The sequence below is a fragment of the Nerophis ophidion genome, linkage group LG03 (assembly GCF_033978795.1).
Source record: "Nerophis ophidion isolate RoL-2023_Sa linkage group LG03, RoL_Noph_v1.0, whole genome shotgun sequence".
Classification (NCBI taxonomy): Eukaryota; Metazoa; Chordata; class Actinopteri; order Syngnathiformes; family Syngnathidae; genus Nerophis; species Nerophis ophidion.
The window spans coordinates 72,587,212-72,605,268 of NC_084613.1; the positions used below are offsets into that span (position 1 = coordinate 72,587,212).

The 18,057-nt window shown below is 38.9% G+C and overlaps 1 protein-coding gene across 1 annotated transcript in view; it reads left to right on the forward strand.

Annotated features, from left to right (window-relative positions):
* Window positions 1-18,057, forward strand: part of asap3 (ArfGAP with SH3 domain, ankyrin repeat and PH domain 3) — a 67,269-nt gene that overhangs the window by 22,594 nt on the left and 26,618 nt on the right. The window contains exons 3-9 of the mRNA XM_061896024.1: window positions 5,223-5,368; window positions 6,413-6,487; window positions 10,682-10,731; window positions 10,822-10,939; window positions 11,757-11,842; window positions 12,072-12,147; window positions 16,159-16,245. Of these exons, the coding sequence (XP_061752008.1) occupies window positions 5,223-5,368; window positions 6,413-6,487; window positions 10,682-10,731; window positions 10,822-10,939; window positions 11,757-11,842; window positions 12,072-12,147; window positions 16,159-16,245 (638 nt within the window). The remainder of the gene's footprint in view (window positions 1-5,222; window positions 5,369-6,412; window positions 6,488-10,681; window positions 10,732-10,821; window positions 10,940-11,756; window positions 11,843-12,071; window positions 12,148-16,158; window positions 16,246-18,057) is intronic.

Sequence of the window (18,057 nt, forward strand, 5' to 3'; positions counted from 1 at the left end):
CAATCACACACTGACGGTGGGAGTGTGTGAATAATCTCTCTGCCATCTTCCACTAGTTTTTCTAATATATAAATCGCCCGCTTGAATATTCCCTCTTCTCTTCTACGACTCTCTCTCCGTCATTTGGGATGTCTGTTGGGATTTCCCCTCATAGTTCCATGACCCGCCCTATCTTGACTCTCTCTGATTGGCTTAATCTCTACTAATCGTAAGCAAACACCTAACCAATCATGGATATTCTTATACTGTACGTGCAAATAGGGCTGGGCGATATGGCCTTTCATTAATATCTCAATATTTTTAGGCCATGTCACAATGCACAATATATATATCGATATTTTGCCTTAGCCTTGAATGAACACTTGATGCATATAATCACACCAGTCTATTGATTCTATGCGTGTACATTGAAACATTACTGCATTAATATACGCTCATTTTAAACTTTCATGCAGAGAGAAATCACAACTAAGTCAATTTAAACTGTATTTATTAAACCGTTATCAAGCAGTGGCACAAACATTCATGTCATTTCCAAAACAGAAAGTGCAAGATTGTCAGAGACATTTTAAAACAAGCTGTTAATGCACTTTTTGTGCATTATGTCCTTAAGATGACATATCAAACAACACTAAATTAAAGTGTACAGTATGCCACTACAATAGTTTAAAAAAAAATAAAGTGCACTTATGTGCATGATGTCACACAAAATATTTCAATAACTGTCAAATAAAAATGAGCTGCATAATAGGAAATGAAATAGTGTATGTGCTTCGCTACGTGGTAGGTTACTGCGGGCGTTATCTCCTTCTGTTATTGACTATTTTTTTCATACGATGTTGATGTGGAAATGGTTGCTTGGGCATTTTGTTGGCTCTGGCACCGAATGGAGATGTTGACATGCGGAGTTTCAAGCACTCATTCTCTCTAGTGCAGCGTTTCTCAAAGTGTGGGGAATAGAGACATGACAGGTGGGGCGCGAGGAAAGGGAGGAAATTTCATTTAAATTTTTTTTAATTTTTTATTTTTATTGTATTCTAAGATTTTTTTTTTTTTACTATGCTTTCATTTTCTATACACACTGTAAATCACTTTGTGATTCTGTCTGTGAAATCCGCTATATAAATAAATGTAAATTACTTATTTTTCCTCTAGGCTTTAAATTTCTAGGTAGGAGCGAAAGTTTGACAGACATAGCAACAGTAACTAATGGGGGCGGGACTAAGCGGAACAATCTTTCGAATGGGTAGCAGGCTAATGTGTGGACCACAATTACACAAAATGGATAAATTTGTGACTCGCACCTCAAAGCTCATCGAGCCAGAGCCAGCGCCTGCAGAGAAACAAAAATCTGATGGGCTTAATCAACCAAAAAGCCAACCGAAAAGAAAATATGATGAAGGGTATCTTGCTCTTGGATTCACGGCAACGGTGGTGGGGGCAGAGGAGAGACCCCTGTGTGTTATGTGTCTAAAACCGCTAGCAGCAGACAGCATGAGACCCAACAAATTAAAGAGACACCTCGAGACCACACACCCCAATCACGTCAATAAGCCACTTGATTTCTTTCAAAGAAAACTGCGAGTTATTTTATGTATTATTGAACTTGAAGGTATTTTATGTTATTGAGTTTGAATGTATACAACTTGAATGTTACTTGATGTTCAATAAATTTGAAAATGTTAAGCTTGGCATTAGCGTTCTGTTGGGGGTGATGGGGGCAGGTGGGGCTTGAAAACTCCCCCTTGTCCAAAGTGGGGGATGACAAAAAAAGTTTGAGAACCACTGCTCTAGTGGGTGACTAGTGGTGTGATTCCCGGGCGCGGTATCGCTGCTTCCCACTGCTCCCCTCACCTCCCAGGGAGTAATCAAGGGGATGGGTCAAATGCAGAGGACAAATTTCACCACACCTCGTGTGTGTGTGTGTGACAATCGTTGGTACTGGTACTTTCTTTAACTTTTCAAATGATGCTACATTAGTGGAGCTGCTACTTTTTGTAGCAACGCTTTTGCTGCATACTAAACATATTACGGTTGTCTGTTTGAGATATTTCCGCTTAAAGCCAAACTACCGCCAGACGATGGACCCCGTGCTGTTTTTTATTCCTTTATTTGTTACCAGATTGGCACCTTCTTTCTCTCGTATTACCACTCACACTTCTCTGCTTGCATCACAGTAACGTTGCATCACAGCTAATGTTACCCACGCTGCTACCTCTCTGCTCTGTGAGGGCGTATGACGTTGCAAGCGCGACAATATGTGACATATGTAAGAAGGTGCGCTTGTTTTGTCTCTGTGAGAAGGAGAGACAAGAAAGAGTCCGCTGCCAAAAGCAACTGTGTGAGAACGTATACTCGAAAATTACGATATAGTAATTTTCTATATCGCACAGAGACAAACCCGCAATATATCGAGTATATTCGATATATCGCCCAGCCCTAATTTGAACAGTGTTTTATAAGGTGTTGATTGTAGTATGTTGTGTAAAGGAAATTTCACATTCTATGAAGCTCAAGATCAGAGTGTCCTGGTTTTAGTGCATCTTTTAGTTTATAGGGTTGGCGAAATAAGTAGGGATGTCCGATAATATCGGCAGATAAATGCTTTAAAATGTAATATCGGAAATCATCTATATCGGTTTTCATAATTATCGGTATATGTTTCAAAAAGTAAAATTATGACTTTTTATAACACCCCCCTGTACACGGACATAGGGAGAGGTACTGAACGGCAATAAATCTTAAAGGCACTTCCTTTGCGTGCCGGCCCAGTCACATATCTATGGCTTTTCACTTTCACAAGTTAATGCAAGGCATACTTGTTCAGCAGCCATATAGGTCACACTGAGGGTGGCCGTATAAACAACTCTAACAGTGTTACAAATATGCGCCACACTGTGAACCCACACCAAACAAGAATGAGAAACACAATTCGGGAGAACATCCGCCCTGTAACATAACATAAACACAACAGAACAAATACCCAGAATCCATTGCAGCACTAACTCTTCCGGGACGCTACAATACCCTATCCTCCCACCTCAACCCCACCCCCCAACCCCGCCTACCTCAACCTCCTCATAGTCTCTCTCAGGGAGAGCATGTCCCAAATTCCAAGCTGCTGTTTTGAGGCATGTTAAAAAAAAATACACTTTGTGACTTCAATAATAAATATGGCAGTGCCATGTTGGCATTTTTTTCCATAACTTGAGTTGATTTATTTTGGAAAACCTTCTTACATTGTTTAATGCATCCAGCGGGGCATCACAACAAAATTAGATACCATAATGTGTTAATTCCACGACTGTATGCGGTATCAGTCGATATTGGTATTGGTAATTAAAGGCCTACTGAAACCCACTACTACCCACCACGCAGTCTGATAGTTTATATATCAATGATGAAATATCAACATTGCAACACATGCCAATATTAACATTGCAACACATGCCAATACGGCCGCTTTAGTTTACGAAATTGCAATTTTAAATTTCCTGGGAGTTTCTTCTTGAAAACATCGCACAATGATGACGTGTACGCGTGACGTCACGGGCTGTTAGGAAATATGAGCGCTGCACACACACACAGCTAAAAGTCGTCTGCTTTAACGGCGTAATTACACAGTATTTTGGAGATCTGTGTTGCTGAATGTTTTGAAATTTGTTCAATTAATATTGGAGAAGTCAAAGTAGAAAGATGGAGTTGGGAAGCTTTAGCCTTTAACCACACAAACACACGGTGATTCCTTGTTTAAAATTCCCGGCGGTGAAGCTTTACTATGGATCAGAGCGTGGTCAAGCGAACATGCATCCCGACCGAATGTCAACCAGCAGATTTCGGGGAGAAAATTGTGGTAAAAAGTCGCTTCTTACCGGAGATCAGCTGAGCTTGCCCCGTCCATAAAGCTGCCGTCGACTTCCCTGAGACATTGGCGTCAAGACACCCGTGGACACACACCTCCGACTATCAGGTACTGTTAAACTCACTAAAACACTCGCAACACAATAGAAAGATAAGGGATTTCCCACAATTATCCTAGTAAATGTGTCTAAAAACTTCTGAATCCGTCCCAATGCAATCGCATTTTTAATTTTTTTTTCCCTTAGTCCGTCGCTATTAATATCCTCAAACACGAATCTTTCATCCTCGCTCAAATTAGTGGTGGTAGTTGTCGTTTTCTCGGTCCGAATAGCTCTTTTTGTTGGATGCTCCCATTAAAAGCAATGTGAATATGTGAGGAGCCATCAACGGGTGACGTCATCGTCTGCGACTTCCGGTAAAGGCAGGGCTTTTCTGTTAGCGCCCGAAAGTTGCAAACTTTATTGTGGATGTTCTCTACTAAATCCTTTCAGCAAAAATATGGCAATATGGCGAAATTATCAAGTATGACACATATTATGGACCTGCTATCCCAGTTTAAATAAGAAAATCGCATTTCAGTAGGCCTTTAAGAGTTGGACAATATCGGATATCTGCAAAAAATCCATTATCATACATCTCTAGAAATAAGTGCTCAACTTTAGCCTATACCCTTTCGAACTGTTAAAGTGTCAATTTATGAATGCAAAACTGTTTGTTGACCACTGCACAAAAAAAATCAACTAAACTAATTACATTTCCTTATCGATGGTTATCACATATTTGTTCCTTGCTATCATTGGTACCCTTCTGTGGTAGTGTCCTCAAAAAACAAAAACAAGCCAAACACACTTGGGGAGGTAATTCTTGAAATCAGTGGTTCTCAAACTTTTTAACAAAGGACCACCTCAGAAAAAAGCTTTGCTCTCAAAGTACTACCATAAAGACCAACATAGAAATACAGTAGCATAGTTGGCCTAACTTTCATGAAAAACAAGGCAAAGGTTTTATTTAACAAGTATGTTTAATACATTTGTCCACTGTAACATTACGCACAGTTTGAACAGCAACACTGTTTTATTATAGGAAAATTACACATTGTTCTTTAACCAAGAGATTATTTGGTCCACCACTAAATGGAGCCCACGTACCACTAGTGGTTCATGTACCATAGTTTGAGAATACCTGATTTACATGCTCACAAGGTTTTGCTGACATTTGAATTGTTGTTTGAACTCTCAGTTGTACCACTTTAGCACTTTCTTTAATTGACTAAATACTGAAGAGTGACCTTTTTAAGTCTTTATAAACTGTATTGTGTTTGTCAGCAGCACAACTAATCTATCCCACATGCTCTCTTCCAGCCCATGTGGAAGCCAATGAGCAGTACATCGAAGTACTGGAGAACTTAGGGAACAGCCACCAAAGCCAGGACAACAACGAGGTCTCCACAGGCTTCCTCAACCTGGCCGTGTTCACCAGAGAGGTCACGGCCCTTCTCAAGAATCTGGTGAGGAAAGTGGAGAAGGGTAGACAATTCAAACCATGCACAGGAGGGAGGACTTTAATTTGAAGCCAGTCGAGGTCACGTTGACATTTCTGAAAAAAACAACAGTGTTTTTGTTAGAGCTACAGGTAGTAAGACGCCATAGTCTGCACAATTAACATATTAATTGATTTGTGTTTACTGCAATAAAGTGTGTCTGGGCAAATGCACGCTTGCAAAACCTTCAGGAATGCCTCAAATAGTTTCTATGGCGTTGATAATTGAGACCAGACTTCCATGAGTGATTCAACAACTCACACACACTTTCTCTGGTCCTAATGTGTGTCAATCATCGCCTCACAGGGGAATGAAGGGTGATCGGTGCCATTTGATTGGTTTAAGTCTCTTAAAATAAACTTACATTTCTGTCTTTTTTACCTTTAACATCTGATAATTTACATTTAAACTGCTCAGAATGGGTAGTGGCCCATCTCAGGTAACAAGTTTTGTACAAGGTCCCTTTCTATGTAATAGATGACTCATTTGCGTAACAGAACTGACAGTTACAGTTTTTAGCAGATAATGACCATTAGTGATTCGATTTTTTTTTTTTTAATAAAATAAATTTGAAAAAAATGGTAGGTAACAGGACTTTGTCACTGACCTACATATGTCCTGAATGATGCAACTTCCTGTTGACAATGTGGCTTGTGGAATAATAAAAACATTTTCAGAGGGGGGTAATTTTTGAGAGTAACAGGACTGAGCGAAAACCCTCCTACATGATTAAAAAAATAAATAAGATAAAAATACAAGTATGGTTGGGATAAAGAATAACAAAAATATGTAATAAAAAATGCATTATTTAAGGGTTTATGATTGTTTTACTGTGTATTTCAAGGTGTAGTCTATGCAATGCATTATTACTTTTTTGTGCTTTTATTCCCTTATGAGTGTGACCTCGGATGAACCTCAGTTCAGTTTACACTTCACCACACGTGCACACACTCACACAAGCGCACAAAGTTTAAAACCTCAACTACTTCCCTGTGCTCTGGCTTGTTCCAGGTGCAGAACCTCAACAACATCATGGCGTTCCCTTTGGAAAATGTGCTGAAATTAGAGCTGCGCGACAGCAGACTGGTGAGTGAAGAGTTGATTGCAGACACCTGTGAAAGCTCTTATTTAAAACAACTACAGCGTATGACGAGCACAAACATGAAACATTTCTTACTTAAAAAAATTGCTGAGTGGACAGGATAATCCAGGATTTTATTACCTAAAAGTATTGAAAACAAAATGCAACTTGAAATGATGCTCTGTGAGATGGTTTTTTTAATTACCGGTGTATGTGTGTTTTTGTGTATGTGTATATATATATATATATATATATATATATATATATATATATATATATATATATATATGTATGTATGTATGTATGTGTGTGTGTGTGTGTATATATATATATATATATATATGTGTGTGTATATATATGTGTGTGTATATGTATGTATATATATATATATATATTATAATTTTTTATTTTGTTTTTAACTGGATGGTAAGCTGCCAAATACACACCCCGGATCAGATCTGGATAAGAAAATAAATACTAATTCATACATTTTTAGTGTGTGGCGCTACACCATAAGTGTAATAGTAATATTAATAATGCCATTGTTATTATTTTTAATTGTAGTATTAGTAGTAGTAATGTGGTCTTATCTTGTAGTTGTGGTATCAGTATTATTATATAATATAAAAAAAACTGTGTATGTATATGTAAAACACTTTACGTGACAAATGATTCGTTATAATTATCTGAACTTCTAATTAAAATGTTACATTTATAGGAAAATGCCTGCTCCCTGTAGCATAACAATTGTACACAGGATTTTACACACAAACAAAACTTGATATAAAATAACATAACCTTCTAAGTTAAGGTAATCATTTAGAAAAAAAAATCTCTCAATTAAACCATCAAAAAAGGTTTGTTAATGTAGATTAATTGTCTTAAAGCGATGCTTCTTATGATAATAAAACATCTGCTAGACTGTCTTTTCCCCCCGACGGATCCTATTATTTATACAGTGGCTGAGATATGATTGTTTATATAGATGAATGAACAAATAAAGCAAACATTGTTCCACGCAAATACATCCTGCGTTCTGTTTGACTGTTTGAGTCACCATGGCGACAGACGAGCAATAGTGAGCTAATGCATGTGTCAGCTACTGTCTTTGTGCTGTATTAATGTGCTGTATTAAAACACAGCACATTTCAAAGCTGTGCATCAATGCTTTTGTGTTGTGAGAAGCCGGTTAAGCCAGATTGCGCACTAGTTGGCGGTTAAAGCACAACCTGAATGACACTCTGTAGAACTGGAAAATAATGTCAGTTTGGAAATTTTCTTCTACTTTTAACTTAATAATTACATTTGTTGATTACTTAGACGCAAGTCAGTTGAAATTAAATCCAATGGAAAAAGTTCCAGAGTCGAGCTATGGCCATTATACTACCTCTATTAGCTGTCTGTATTGGGAACGGTTTAAGTAACATTTTGGAATGTTTCAAATTGTCAGACAAGTCAATGATGACATAGTCCGGTTACTTTTAGACATCCACCCCAGATCACACCTCAATCCAACCCACTTCTCCAAAGTGGGCTGGCTCAGGGTGCAGGACAGAGTAAAACAACTTGCACTGAGCCTAGTCTATAAAATCCGCTACACCGCCTTGATACCGAAGTACATATCGAACTACTTCCTTAACGTAATTGACCGCCATAACCACAAAACCAGGGGCAGCTCCACAAACCACGTTAAACACAGATTCCGATCTAACAAAGGTCTTAACTCATTCTCTTTCTATGCCACATCAATGTGGACTGCACTCCCAACAGGTATAAAAGTAAGTGCATCTATATACTCCTTCAAAACCATTCTAAAACAACACCTCCAGGCAACTTCAACACTTTACTAATACCCTCCTCCATTCACAGCCCATCTCCCCGGATTATGAACAACCTAATGTAAATAATCAAATGTACTTCTAATGTATATACTTGTTCTTATGCTATCTGAACTCACTATGTCTTCTGCTGGCTGTACTTATCCTACTAAATAAGACCTACACTGTTTCAATGTCCACATTTCTCTGTTGATGCAATTGTTGATGACTGAAGTACTGATATCAACCAAAGCTCCTCATCCCACCCCCCGGATTGTAAATAATGTAAATAATTCAATGTACATACTATGATGATTAACCTGTGTGATGACTGTATTATGCTGATCATATATATTTGTACCATGAATTGATTAACGTGGACCCCGACTTAAACAGGTTGAAAAACTTATTCGGGTGTTACCATTTAGTTGTCAGTTGTACGGAATATGTACTGTACTGTGCAATCTACTAATAAAAGTATCAATCAATCAAAATCAAAACATGTACTTTATGTAAACACAGAAGAATGAGTGGCACAAAAAGGCCCCAAAAAAGCGAAACACGTAAATGAATCCTTTTGATGCTCACTAAACTGAGATCTTGTGTGAAGTCATTCACAGATCACTGGATCAAAGGCTAAAGTTTTGTGAGATTTCAGTAACATATTTTTTCAAAATTTGAATTCTATGAATTTAATTATTGTCGGTTTTAGCTAAGATAAGATGCTAAAGTCTCTATAAAAGGCATGGGGGTTTTCTTTCCGAGCTTGGGGTTAGCGTAAATCTGCAATTAAAAAAAGGAAATTAATAAAGAACAAACTCTTTTGTAACTTGTAGTTGTTGAATTTTTATGTCGTAAATTTGAACAGTTGCGAGATGGGATCAATAGAATTCCACTCAAGTCCTCTTGGTGGCAAAAGTGTGTATCACATGAATCTGTATCAAAATTATTTTAAGGAGATTTTGCATAATTTGTGTTAATGTTTATTTCCAAGCTAAGAAGCTAAAGTCGCCATAATGGGCAGAGCTATTTCTTTCCTATCCTAGCGGCTAGGGTAAAACAGTACATAGGAAAAACAGAAGATGAATTGATAAACAGTTTTTTACTATTTTCATGCTTGTTGTTGAAAATTCTATTCCCACTATTATATTCAAATCCCAATGTGTGTATTACGTCATTAATCTGTACCTTGTATGTAGTTTTTGCGTAATGTTAGCTAACATTTGTTGCCAAAGTAAGAAGCTAAAGTTGTTGTAATCGGAAGAGATTGGGGACGGTATAGCTCCGTTGGTAGAGTGGCCGTGCCAGCAACTTAAGGGTTCCAGGTTCGATCCCCACTTCTGCCATCCTAGTCACTGCCGTTGTGTCCTTGGGCAAGACACTTTACCCACCTGCTCCCAGGGCCACCCACACTGGTTTAAAAATGTAATGTATTGGGTTTTACTGTGTAAAGCGATTTGAGTCACTAGAAAAAAGCGCTATATAAAGCTAATTTAATTCACTTCACTTCACTTTCCTAGCTTAGCTGCTAGCGTAAAACTATAACTTCCGTCTCCTCCAACGTTTCACCCTCTGTTTGCGCTTGCTTCTATAAGCAGCAGTTCATCCTTCGTATTATCAGTTTAAAAAAAGATATGTTGTGAATCCTCATTTGTCCAAAAATAGTCGTTTTTGTTGTCCGTTACCAAGTCTGCCATAATTAAAACACACTCAAAAAATAAAAAAAAACACCACACTAGCGTTTTTTTCCGGAAGTAGGAACACACATTTGTTGCTGGAAGTCAGAAGTGCGCTGCAATGGAAACAGAAAAAAAAGCGCTGAGGAATAAAGTTCCGGTAATGCATAAAATGACCAAAATATGGTAAATATTGAACATATTATATATTTTTATAAACGTTTATGTTATTACATTATATATAAACCTGCAGTGTGTATATAAAACGTTGCCAGAGGGTTTTGAAGTTGTTTCAGAGTGCTTTGAGGACTGTAATTGTGACTCCCTTTGGATGCATTTTGCAAGCGTTTGTTTGTCATTTTTAAAATCCTAAAGAATTCTGTTCTTGTTTCATAATGATTGTGAACAATGGGCAAAACTCCAAAGAAAGTGCAGTTCCTGTTTAATGTTGTACAGTTTAACATTTGCAAGATTTACGCTATACTATTCCACTCCAGTCCTGGTGATGGTGATAGTGTGCAATGCAATATGAATCTGCACAGAAAGCCATTACATACATAATTTGCCCAATTTTAGCTAACAAATACAACAAATGAAACTGTTTCCAGCGAACAAATATAAAACTTTATTGGAAAATATTGCTTGGGTCTGACCTTGCACCCCTTTGTTTTAATTAATGTTGTGCTTTTTTGATGTGTTTCCTCAGGAGCTGAAGAAACAGATGGAGAGGAGTTGGAAGGAGTATGACCTAAAAATGTAATTAAACCCCTAACCTAATTTCCCTAACATTCAACTTTATTGTTTAGTTTCTCCAATGATTAAATGAATGCCAATACAAATATTTAGAGCAAAGCTGGAAAAGGAGCGCAAGGAGAAAAACAGGCAGCTGATCAGGACAGAGGGATCAGATGGAGGCGAGGACATGGAAAGGGAGAGGAGGACCTTTCAGCTGCAGATGTGCGAGGTGAGACCAAACGCTGCCTTAATGCACACCTTGCACATAACTGAGCTAGCCCATATGGGTGGTCTTCCTTCGAAAGACTTCCAACTGTGACCGCATACTGTAATCCCTCATGATCAGTTTAATGGGAAGAAGATGTTGAGGTGGGGTTCCAGTTGGCTGCGTCCTGCACGATTGTCAAAAAGTTGGAGCCATTGATTAAAAAAAGCTTGTTTTATGACTCAGAATTTGAGGGAGTTGTTGCACAATGCATGACTAAACACTCAGCTGATATGTTATGTTAGGATACAAACAATAATTTGTTGCCTCTATATTTCTTAATATGTTTGCATTGGATTGGTTTTAGCGTATTTTTTGCTTTTTCAGTGTTGTTAGAAAAAGTGTGGACACCCTTTTTCCAGTGGGATATATTGTAGTGTCCATCCATTTTCTCCCGCTTGTCCATTTTGGGGTCTCGGGGAGTGCTGGAGCCTATCTCAGCTGCATTTGGGGTACACCTTGGACAAGTCGCCACCTCATCGCAGGGCCAACACAGATAGACAGACAAGATTCACACTCACATTCACACACTAGGGCCAATTTAGTGTTGCCAATCAACCTATCCCCAGGTGCATGTCTTTGGAGGTGGGAGGAAGCCGGACTACCGGGAGGGAACCCCCGCAGTCACAGGAAGAACAAGCAAACTCCACACAGAAAGACCCTGTGCTGCCTGTATTGTATTGTTCTACAACCAAATGCTCCTGTGTCTACATTTGCCACATGTGGTGGTATATAGGATTTAACATATTAAGTTTGTTGTATTTTGTTTTCATGTTCTCAGTACCTTTTAAAGATCCAAGAGCTGAAGGTCCGTCAAGGCCCAGATCTCATCCAGAGCCTCATTAAGTTCTTCCAGGCCCAGCTGAGGTCCGTGTAAACCTTTTTGTGTGTTGCCTTAGCACTTTCCATTTCTTTTCTGAGTGTCAAATGAATGTTTCTTTTGGCATGGGAAAGTGGCATTTCTTGCACAGCTAACCATGCCAACTGGAACCATACCCATAAGTTTTTTAAGTGAGCTGTTCCAGCATGTGATGTTGTTTGGAATGAAGTGACACCTTGATTCACTCTTTCCCTCCCCTCCTCCTCCTGCCCTCAGCTTCTTTCAGGACGGGCTAAAAGCTGCAGAGAATCTCGGTCCCTTTGTGGAGAAGCTTGCCTCGTCTGTTCACACGGTAACAAACAGTTGCTTTGTGCATGTTTTCATACTCACCACACCTTTGGACATGTTTCAAAGATTATATTACAAAACCAAAAACCAGTGAAATTGGCACGTTGTGTAAATCGTAAATAAAAACAGAATACAATGATTTGTAAATCCTTTTCAACCTATATTCAATTGAATAGACTGCAAAGAAAATAGATGGATGGATGGCATTTACAAAAGGTAAACACCATAGGCTATAGGCTACGAGAAGCATGCAGTCATACAACAGCTAATTATGCGATAGCAGACAAGCTAGACAGAAAAACACTGCAGTCTAAAAGTCATTTGTGAAGTATCAAATAACTACAGTTGCATATTACTTACAAATATTAAGTTTTCAAAGCAGAAGCGTGTTCGAAAGTATTCAGTAATAAACGTTCCCCCATCAAGTGAAAAACTTAATTATTGTGTAGAATTGTACACTTTCCACTCCACGCATTCCTCCATTCAAAAAGGTTAGAGTTTTTAATACCTACCATACTTTTTTGAGTACATTTCCCTGATAAAGCATTTCCTAACATTCCATACTACAAAATAGGACAAATATGTTTGATTTGTACTGGTATCAGTATCCATATCAGCCTATTCTCTTCGGCTCTCACTTTCTCTTCCTCCTAAATCCCTGAAAAAACAGACAATCGGAAGAAGAAATTATTTGCTTGGATTTTCAGGACAAACTTTTTGTGTGATGCTGCTGTTATTACGCACATTAAAAGCATGCTAATAATAAGAGAAAGGAAATACACATTTTGAAACACAACATCATGATCCATCCATCCGTTTTTTACCTCTTATTCCCTTTTGGGGCCACGGGGGCGCTGGTTCCTAAATCACATGGGGCTGCAGAACCTCACACGGAAACTTTCCACTGTTTGTTTTCCAAAACAACCGACTAAAGGAACCACAACAGCTAATAGAGTAAATACTCCATCCATCCATTTCTACCGCTTATTCCCTTCCGGGGTCGCGGGGGGCGCTGGCGCCTATCACAGCTACAATCGGGCGGAAGGCGGGGTACACCCTGGACAAGTCGCCACCTCATCGCAGGGCCAACACAGATAGACAGACAACATTCACACTCACATTCACACACTAGGGCCAATTTAGTGTTGCCAATCAACCTATCCCCAGGTGCATACCTTTGGAAGTGGGAGGAAGCCGGAGTACCCGGAGGGAACCCACGCATTCACGGGGAGAACATGCAAACTCCACACAGAAAGATCCCGAGCCTGGATTTGAACCCAGGACTGCAGGACCTTCGTATTGTGAGGCAGACGCACTAACCCCTCTTCCACCGTGAAGCCCCTAGAGTAAATACTTCTCCTGTTTATTGAAAATGAAAGCATCTCCAATGCTTCATATTTCAACTTGTCCCGCTCTGCTCAAACCTGCCCTGGCGAGGTGGATGGATGAATGGATGGAGCAGAAACGATTTAGAGGCTACATGTTTTTCTGGTTTGGCACAGACGTAGCACGTCTTCGTTCAGACTCGTCAACAAGTCATATCAGTGCGCGCCATCCTTCGTAGGGAAAATGGCTGAGGTGTTTCAGTTGAACGGACTCGTGTCGGACACCGCATGAATCACGCTACTGTTGCTCACAATTTAAGAAACAAGCGTGTTCAGTGTGGGCGTGACACACCCCGCTTCTCAGTCTGGTCTGCATTACTGGGGACTGTGACGCAAAGCTCTTAACTACTAAGATAACCTCCTCCCCCTCACTTTTTAGGAAACAAATCAAGATGTGGTCCCTGATGCAATCACTTAGTGGCTTTCTTATTATGAAAGAATCAATGGCGCACCAAAGACTTTTTTTTTTAGCATTACACTACTTGCTTGGCATATTTTGTGGCCATTGAATAGCAACACTAAGGAAATAACCTTAAAAACAGGATTATAAAGATTAGGATCAATACACATGTAAGGATGGGTAGCGAATACGGTACTTTTTTGCACCAACTGAATCCCGCTGGTCCGAGCGACTCAGCTGGCATTTTTGCACTCCAGCACTTGGCGACCATTCCAGCAGCATTGAGAGCAAACTCAACCAAACTGCCTCTAGGTAATGTTGCAATTTTCAATGCCAGCAAAGAAATTGACTAAGAAAACGCTCCAAAAATGCGCTAGGTTGATGCTAATATACATTGACTTTGCTTTTGATATGCTACTGATTAGCATTAGCGTTTTTACATGGCGATTTCAACACATCCAAATTTGTTAATGAAAACTCCAACTCAGATGCACGTTATAATCACAGCTGGTGCGTAATAAGTTTAAAACGTACAGTATTGGTTGGTTGCAATCACTTGAACCAGAGGCACTTCGGGTTTCAGGCAATGGTGTAGTCTCGCATTGGGCTACTGATTATTTACCTGCATGAGTGCAAATTTGGGCATATATTGTAACGTTTTGAGGCAGTTATAGAAGCAATCATAACAACATATTACAAATGCTATAGAGTGGATTTATACACTCAAAACATTTTTTTGAAAGATTCAAACCATTCATCATTACCAATATGTTACTGTTTGCTCATGTGACCCTCACAATTGGATTTCAAGAAGAAAAGATTGAAGGCGTATCATGTCTTTACATGAAGGGGTCCACAAGTTAAACATTGATAGGTGAAAGACAAAGTTAAAAGTACTGTATTTGATTGACAGAAAGAGTGCCGTGCTGCTGTGATCGTGACACTATTGAGAAAAAGGATAAGTTTGTGTTCTGTTGATTTCCTGCTACAAATAATAGTCTCTCATCTACAACTCATGTCTGCAGTTTTGCTATAAATGTCACTGTTGTTCAGCAATGTTTGATAGCGATAAGAAGATTCAGTATATGCTGTTGAGCCTACAAGAGATTTATTCATCTAGTTTACTAATAATAATAAGGATTTTTTCTCGATGCTAACAAACATCACCAAAGACGCTATAATGTGGTCACTTGTGTCGAATAAAGCACTTGGCTTTCCTGCACAACAACAATAAGGTTTTAGTGTCTGTTATGAAAATCGACAACAAAAATATAGTGCATTGGACCAATAATCATTATGTTTATTACTAGGACTTAACATGACTTAAGTGTATTTTAACAACCAGGTCTCCTACTTATGTTTAGGCATAGCAACCACAATAAAACACAAACTAATGTGATCTCTTGTCCTTTCTCTATGTTTATTGCTGCTATCAAACACTACTAATATAGTAGAGAATAAACTTGATTGCGTCACGGAAACATTTTCATCCATCCATCCATCATCCATCATCTTCCGCTTATCCGAGGTCGGGTCGCGGGGGCAACAGCCTAAGCAGGGAAACCCAGACTTCCCTTTCCCCAGCCACTTCGTCTAGCTCTTCCCGGGGGATCCCGAGGCGTTCCCAGGCCAGCCGGGAGACATAGTCTTCCCAACGTGTCCTGGGTCTTCCCCGTGGCCAACATTTTCAAACAAACATTTTACAAAGCAATTGCTGCAGACACAAGCAGTCTGATTGTATTCCACAGGATGATGAGGGTGTTATTTTGAAGAGCAATCTCCTTCGAAACACTTTTGTTTTTTCTCTGACTTAATTACCTTTATGAACCACTTCTTTCAGGACTCTATGAAAGCTATTTCCTATCTCTCTATTTGAATGACTGGAACACCCAAGTACAGAACAACAATATGACATTTTCCGCTCAAACGTCACACTCACTCTCACTTGTTTTAATGCTACGCCAAAGCTTCTTGACCATCATGTGAATTAAGCTACAAAAAAGAAAACCGGTAACCCAGCAATAAACACTTTTTAGGGCACAACAAAAAACAAAGCAAAACATAACGTCAGGAATTGGTACCATAAAGGTTCAAATGTGAACGGTACCCATCCCTATATACACACATATATTGTACTATTGAATTGCTGGCTTGTTGTAATCATCCATGTTCAAAATATGCTGTCCCTGACACATTTATTTGTTGTGGGGCTGTTGGGTTTGTGTTGTAGGTGCGATTAGACCAGGACGAAGACGTCAAAAAACTTACACAGCTGAGGGATTCTCTTCGTTTGCTGCTGCAGGTGGACGGCAAAGAGGCAAGTCATTACAAACATGATCACCCCATATGCAGCATTTGGAAAAAAAAAGTATCGCTTGAGAAAAAAATGTTGCAACCTTATGAGAATAAAGTCAAAACAAGAAGAAACTTTTTTTTTTTTGCTTTTGTGACCAAAAAAAAGTGTAGGTGCTGGGTAATTATCAGATGTGATAAATTATGTCAAAACGATAAAGCTGATAATTTTCGAATATAATTTATCTAAAATAAAATGTAAAATCCCCCAACAAGGCGAGATTGTACATACTGTGCTGTAGGTAGATGAAGATGAGCAAATCTAGTGCTCCTTTACTCCAGTCTCAGGTAGCTGAGCTGAACGATTTATTGTAGACATTCCTGTTGCTCAGTGTAAACGAACATGGTGTCGATTGTGTGGGACTTTTTCACTGGTAAAGAGGAAGACTGTTTGCATGGTATTATTCACCAAATGTTCTCCAAACATTCTGTAACGATAGGGAAAAAAACACAGCACTTTATCAGACACATGAAACGCCAGCATCACTATGACAATGTTTTGAAATTCTAAAAATATACTAGCGCTGGTAAAGAAGCGGCTCTAAAGCCATCTGTTTAGAGAGATGCGCAAAAACTGCAATCTTAATATATGAAATTAATATATATATATAACGTTATCGGTTATCAATATCAGTCTTAAAGGTGAACTGCACTTTTTATTGTAAATTTGCTTATGTTCACAATCATTATGAAAGAAAGGACTGTTGATGTTTTTTTAAATGCATTTTAATTAAATATACAAGTCTGCTTACAAAAGAGCTTATGGGAGCTGTGCTATTCTGCCTATAAAGCCCTTAAAACATCCAAACACCTCCATGAAGGTTTGTATAGATTCATAATAACATTCAATATTTATGTATTTCGATCATTTTAGGCATACGCAGCGTATGCTTAAAATGCATTTATTTTTTCTTCATCACTGATTGCTCATTTTATAAGAGCCAACAAACATAATAAATCATCACTTACTACGCAACGCCGACTGCTAGGACGTTCATATATTTTCCATTTAGATCATAATCATAATCCTCGCGAAGAAACGAGTGGGGCGGGGAGGTGACCAAAGATGTTTAGGTGTCGTTCTCGCCATTCCTGGGTCTATATTGGATGTCAAAGTGTACCAACTTCTCGAAATACATCCTCAGCCCCACAGGCATGATTTATGAGCTACAATAAACTTCCGAAGAGCAGGGAAGCGAGGAAACAGCAGACCACTCGATGATTTATTCACATACGGTAGTGATCACGTTGCGACTCTAAATAGATTGTCAGCGTTAGTGCTTATATTAACAATATCCCTAATACTTGGTTAATATTCAAATCACAATAAATAAATGGAGTATTGCTGGCAGTTTTTGTATGTTTTTTTTATTGGGTTCTATGGGCGGGATGGAGGACCTCTAAAAAAATCCATCCGTCGAGATGTCTTTCATAATGATTGTGAACAAAAGGCCACCATTTTTAAGAGTGCCATTCCCCTTTAAGAAGCAGGAAATTGTCTGTATCGGCTTGAAAAATAAATAGTGTCCCTAAATTTTACTCGACTTAAAGGGGCTGTTTGCAATATGTACACAGATGCCTAGAGGGCGTCAACTTTCCAATGTATTTTACGTAGTATATCTCGCCCTCTCATGGCTTCTTCTACATAATGACGTTATTACGTACGTATGTAACACATGCCCGCGCATAAGCTTTAGGTGTTGTTGGCTAATAATAGCAATTTGGATAGCTATATCGTACTATATTATGAGAACGGTGTAGAGCAGACGTGCCAGCA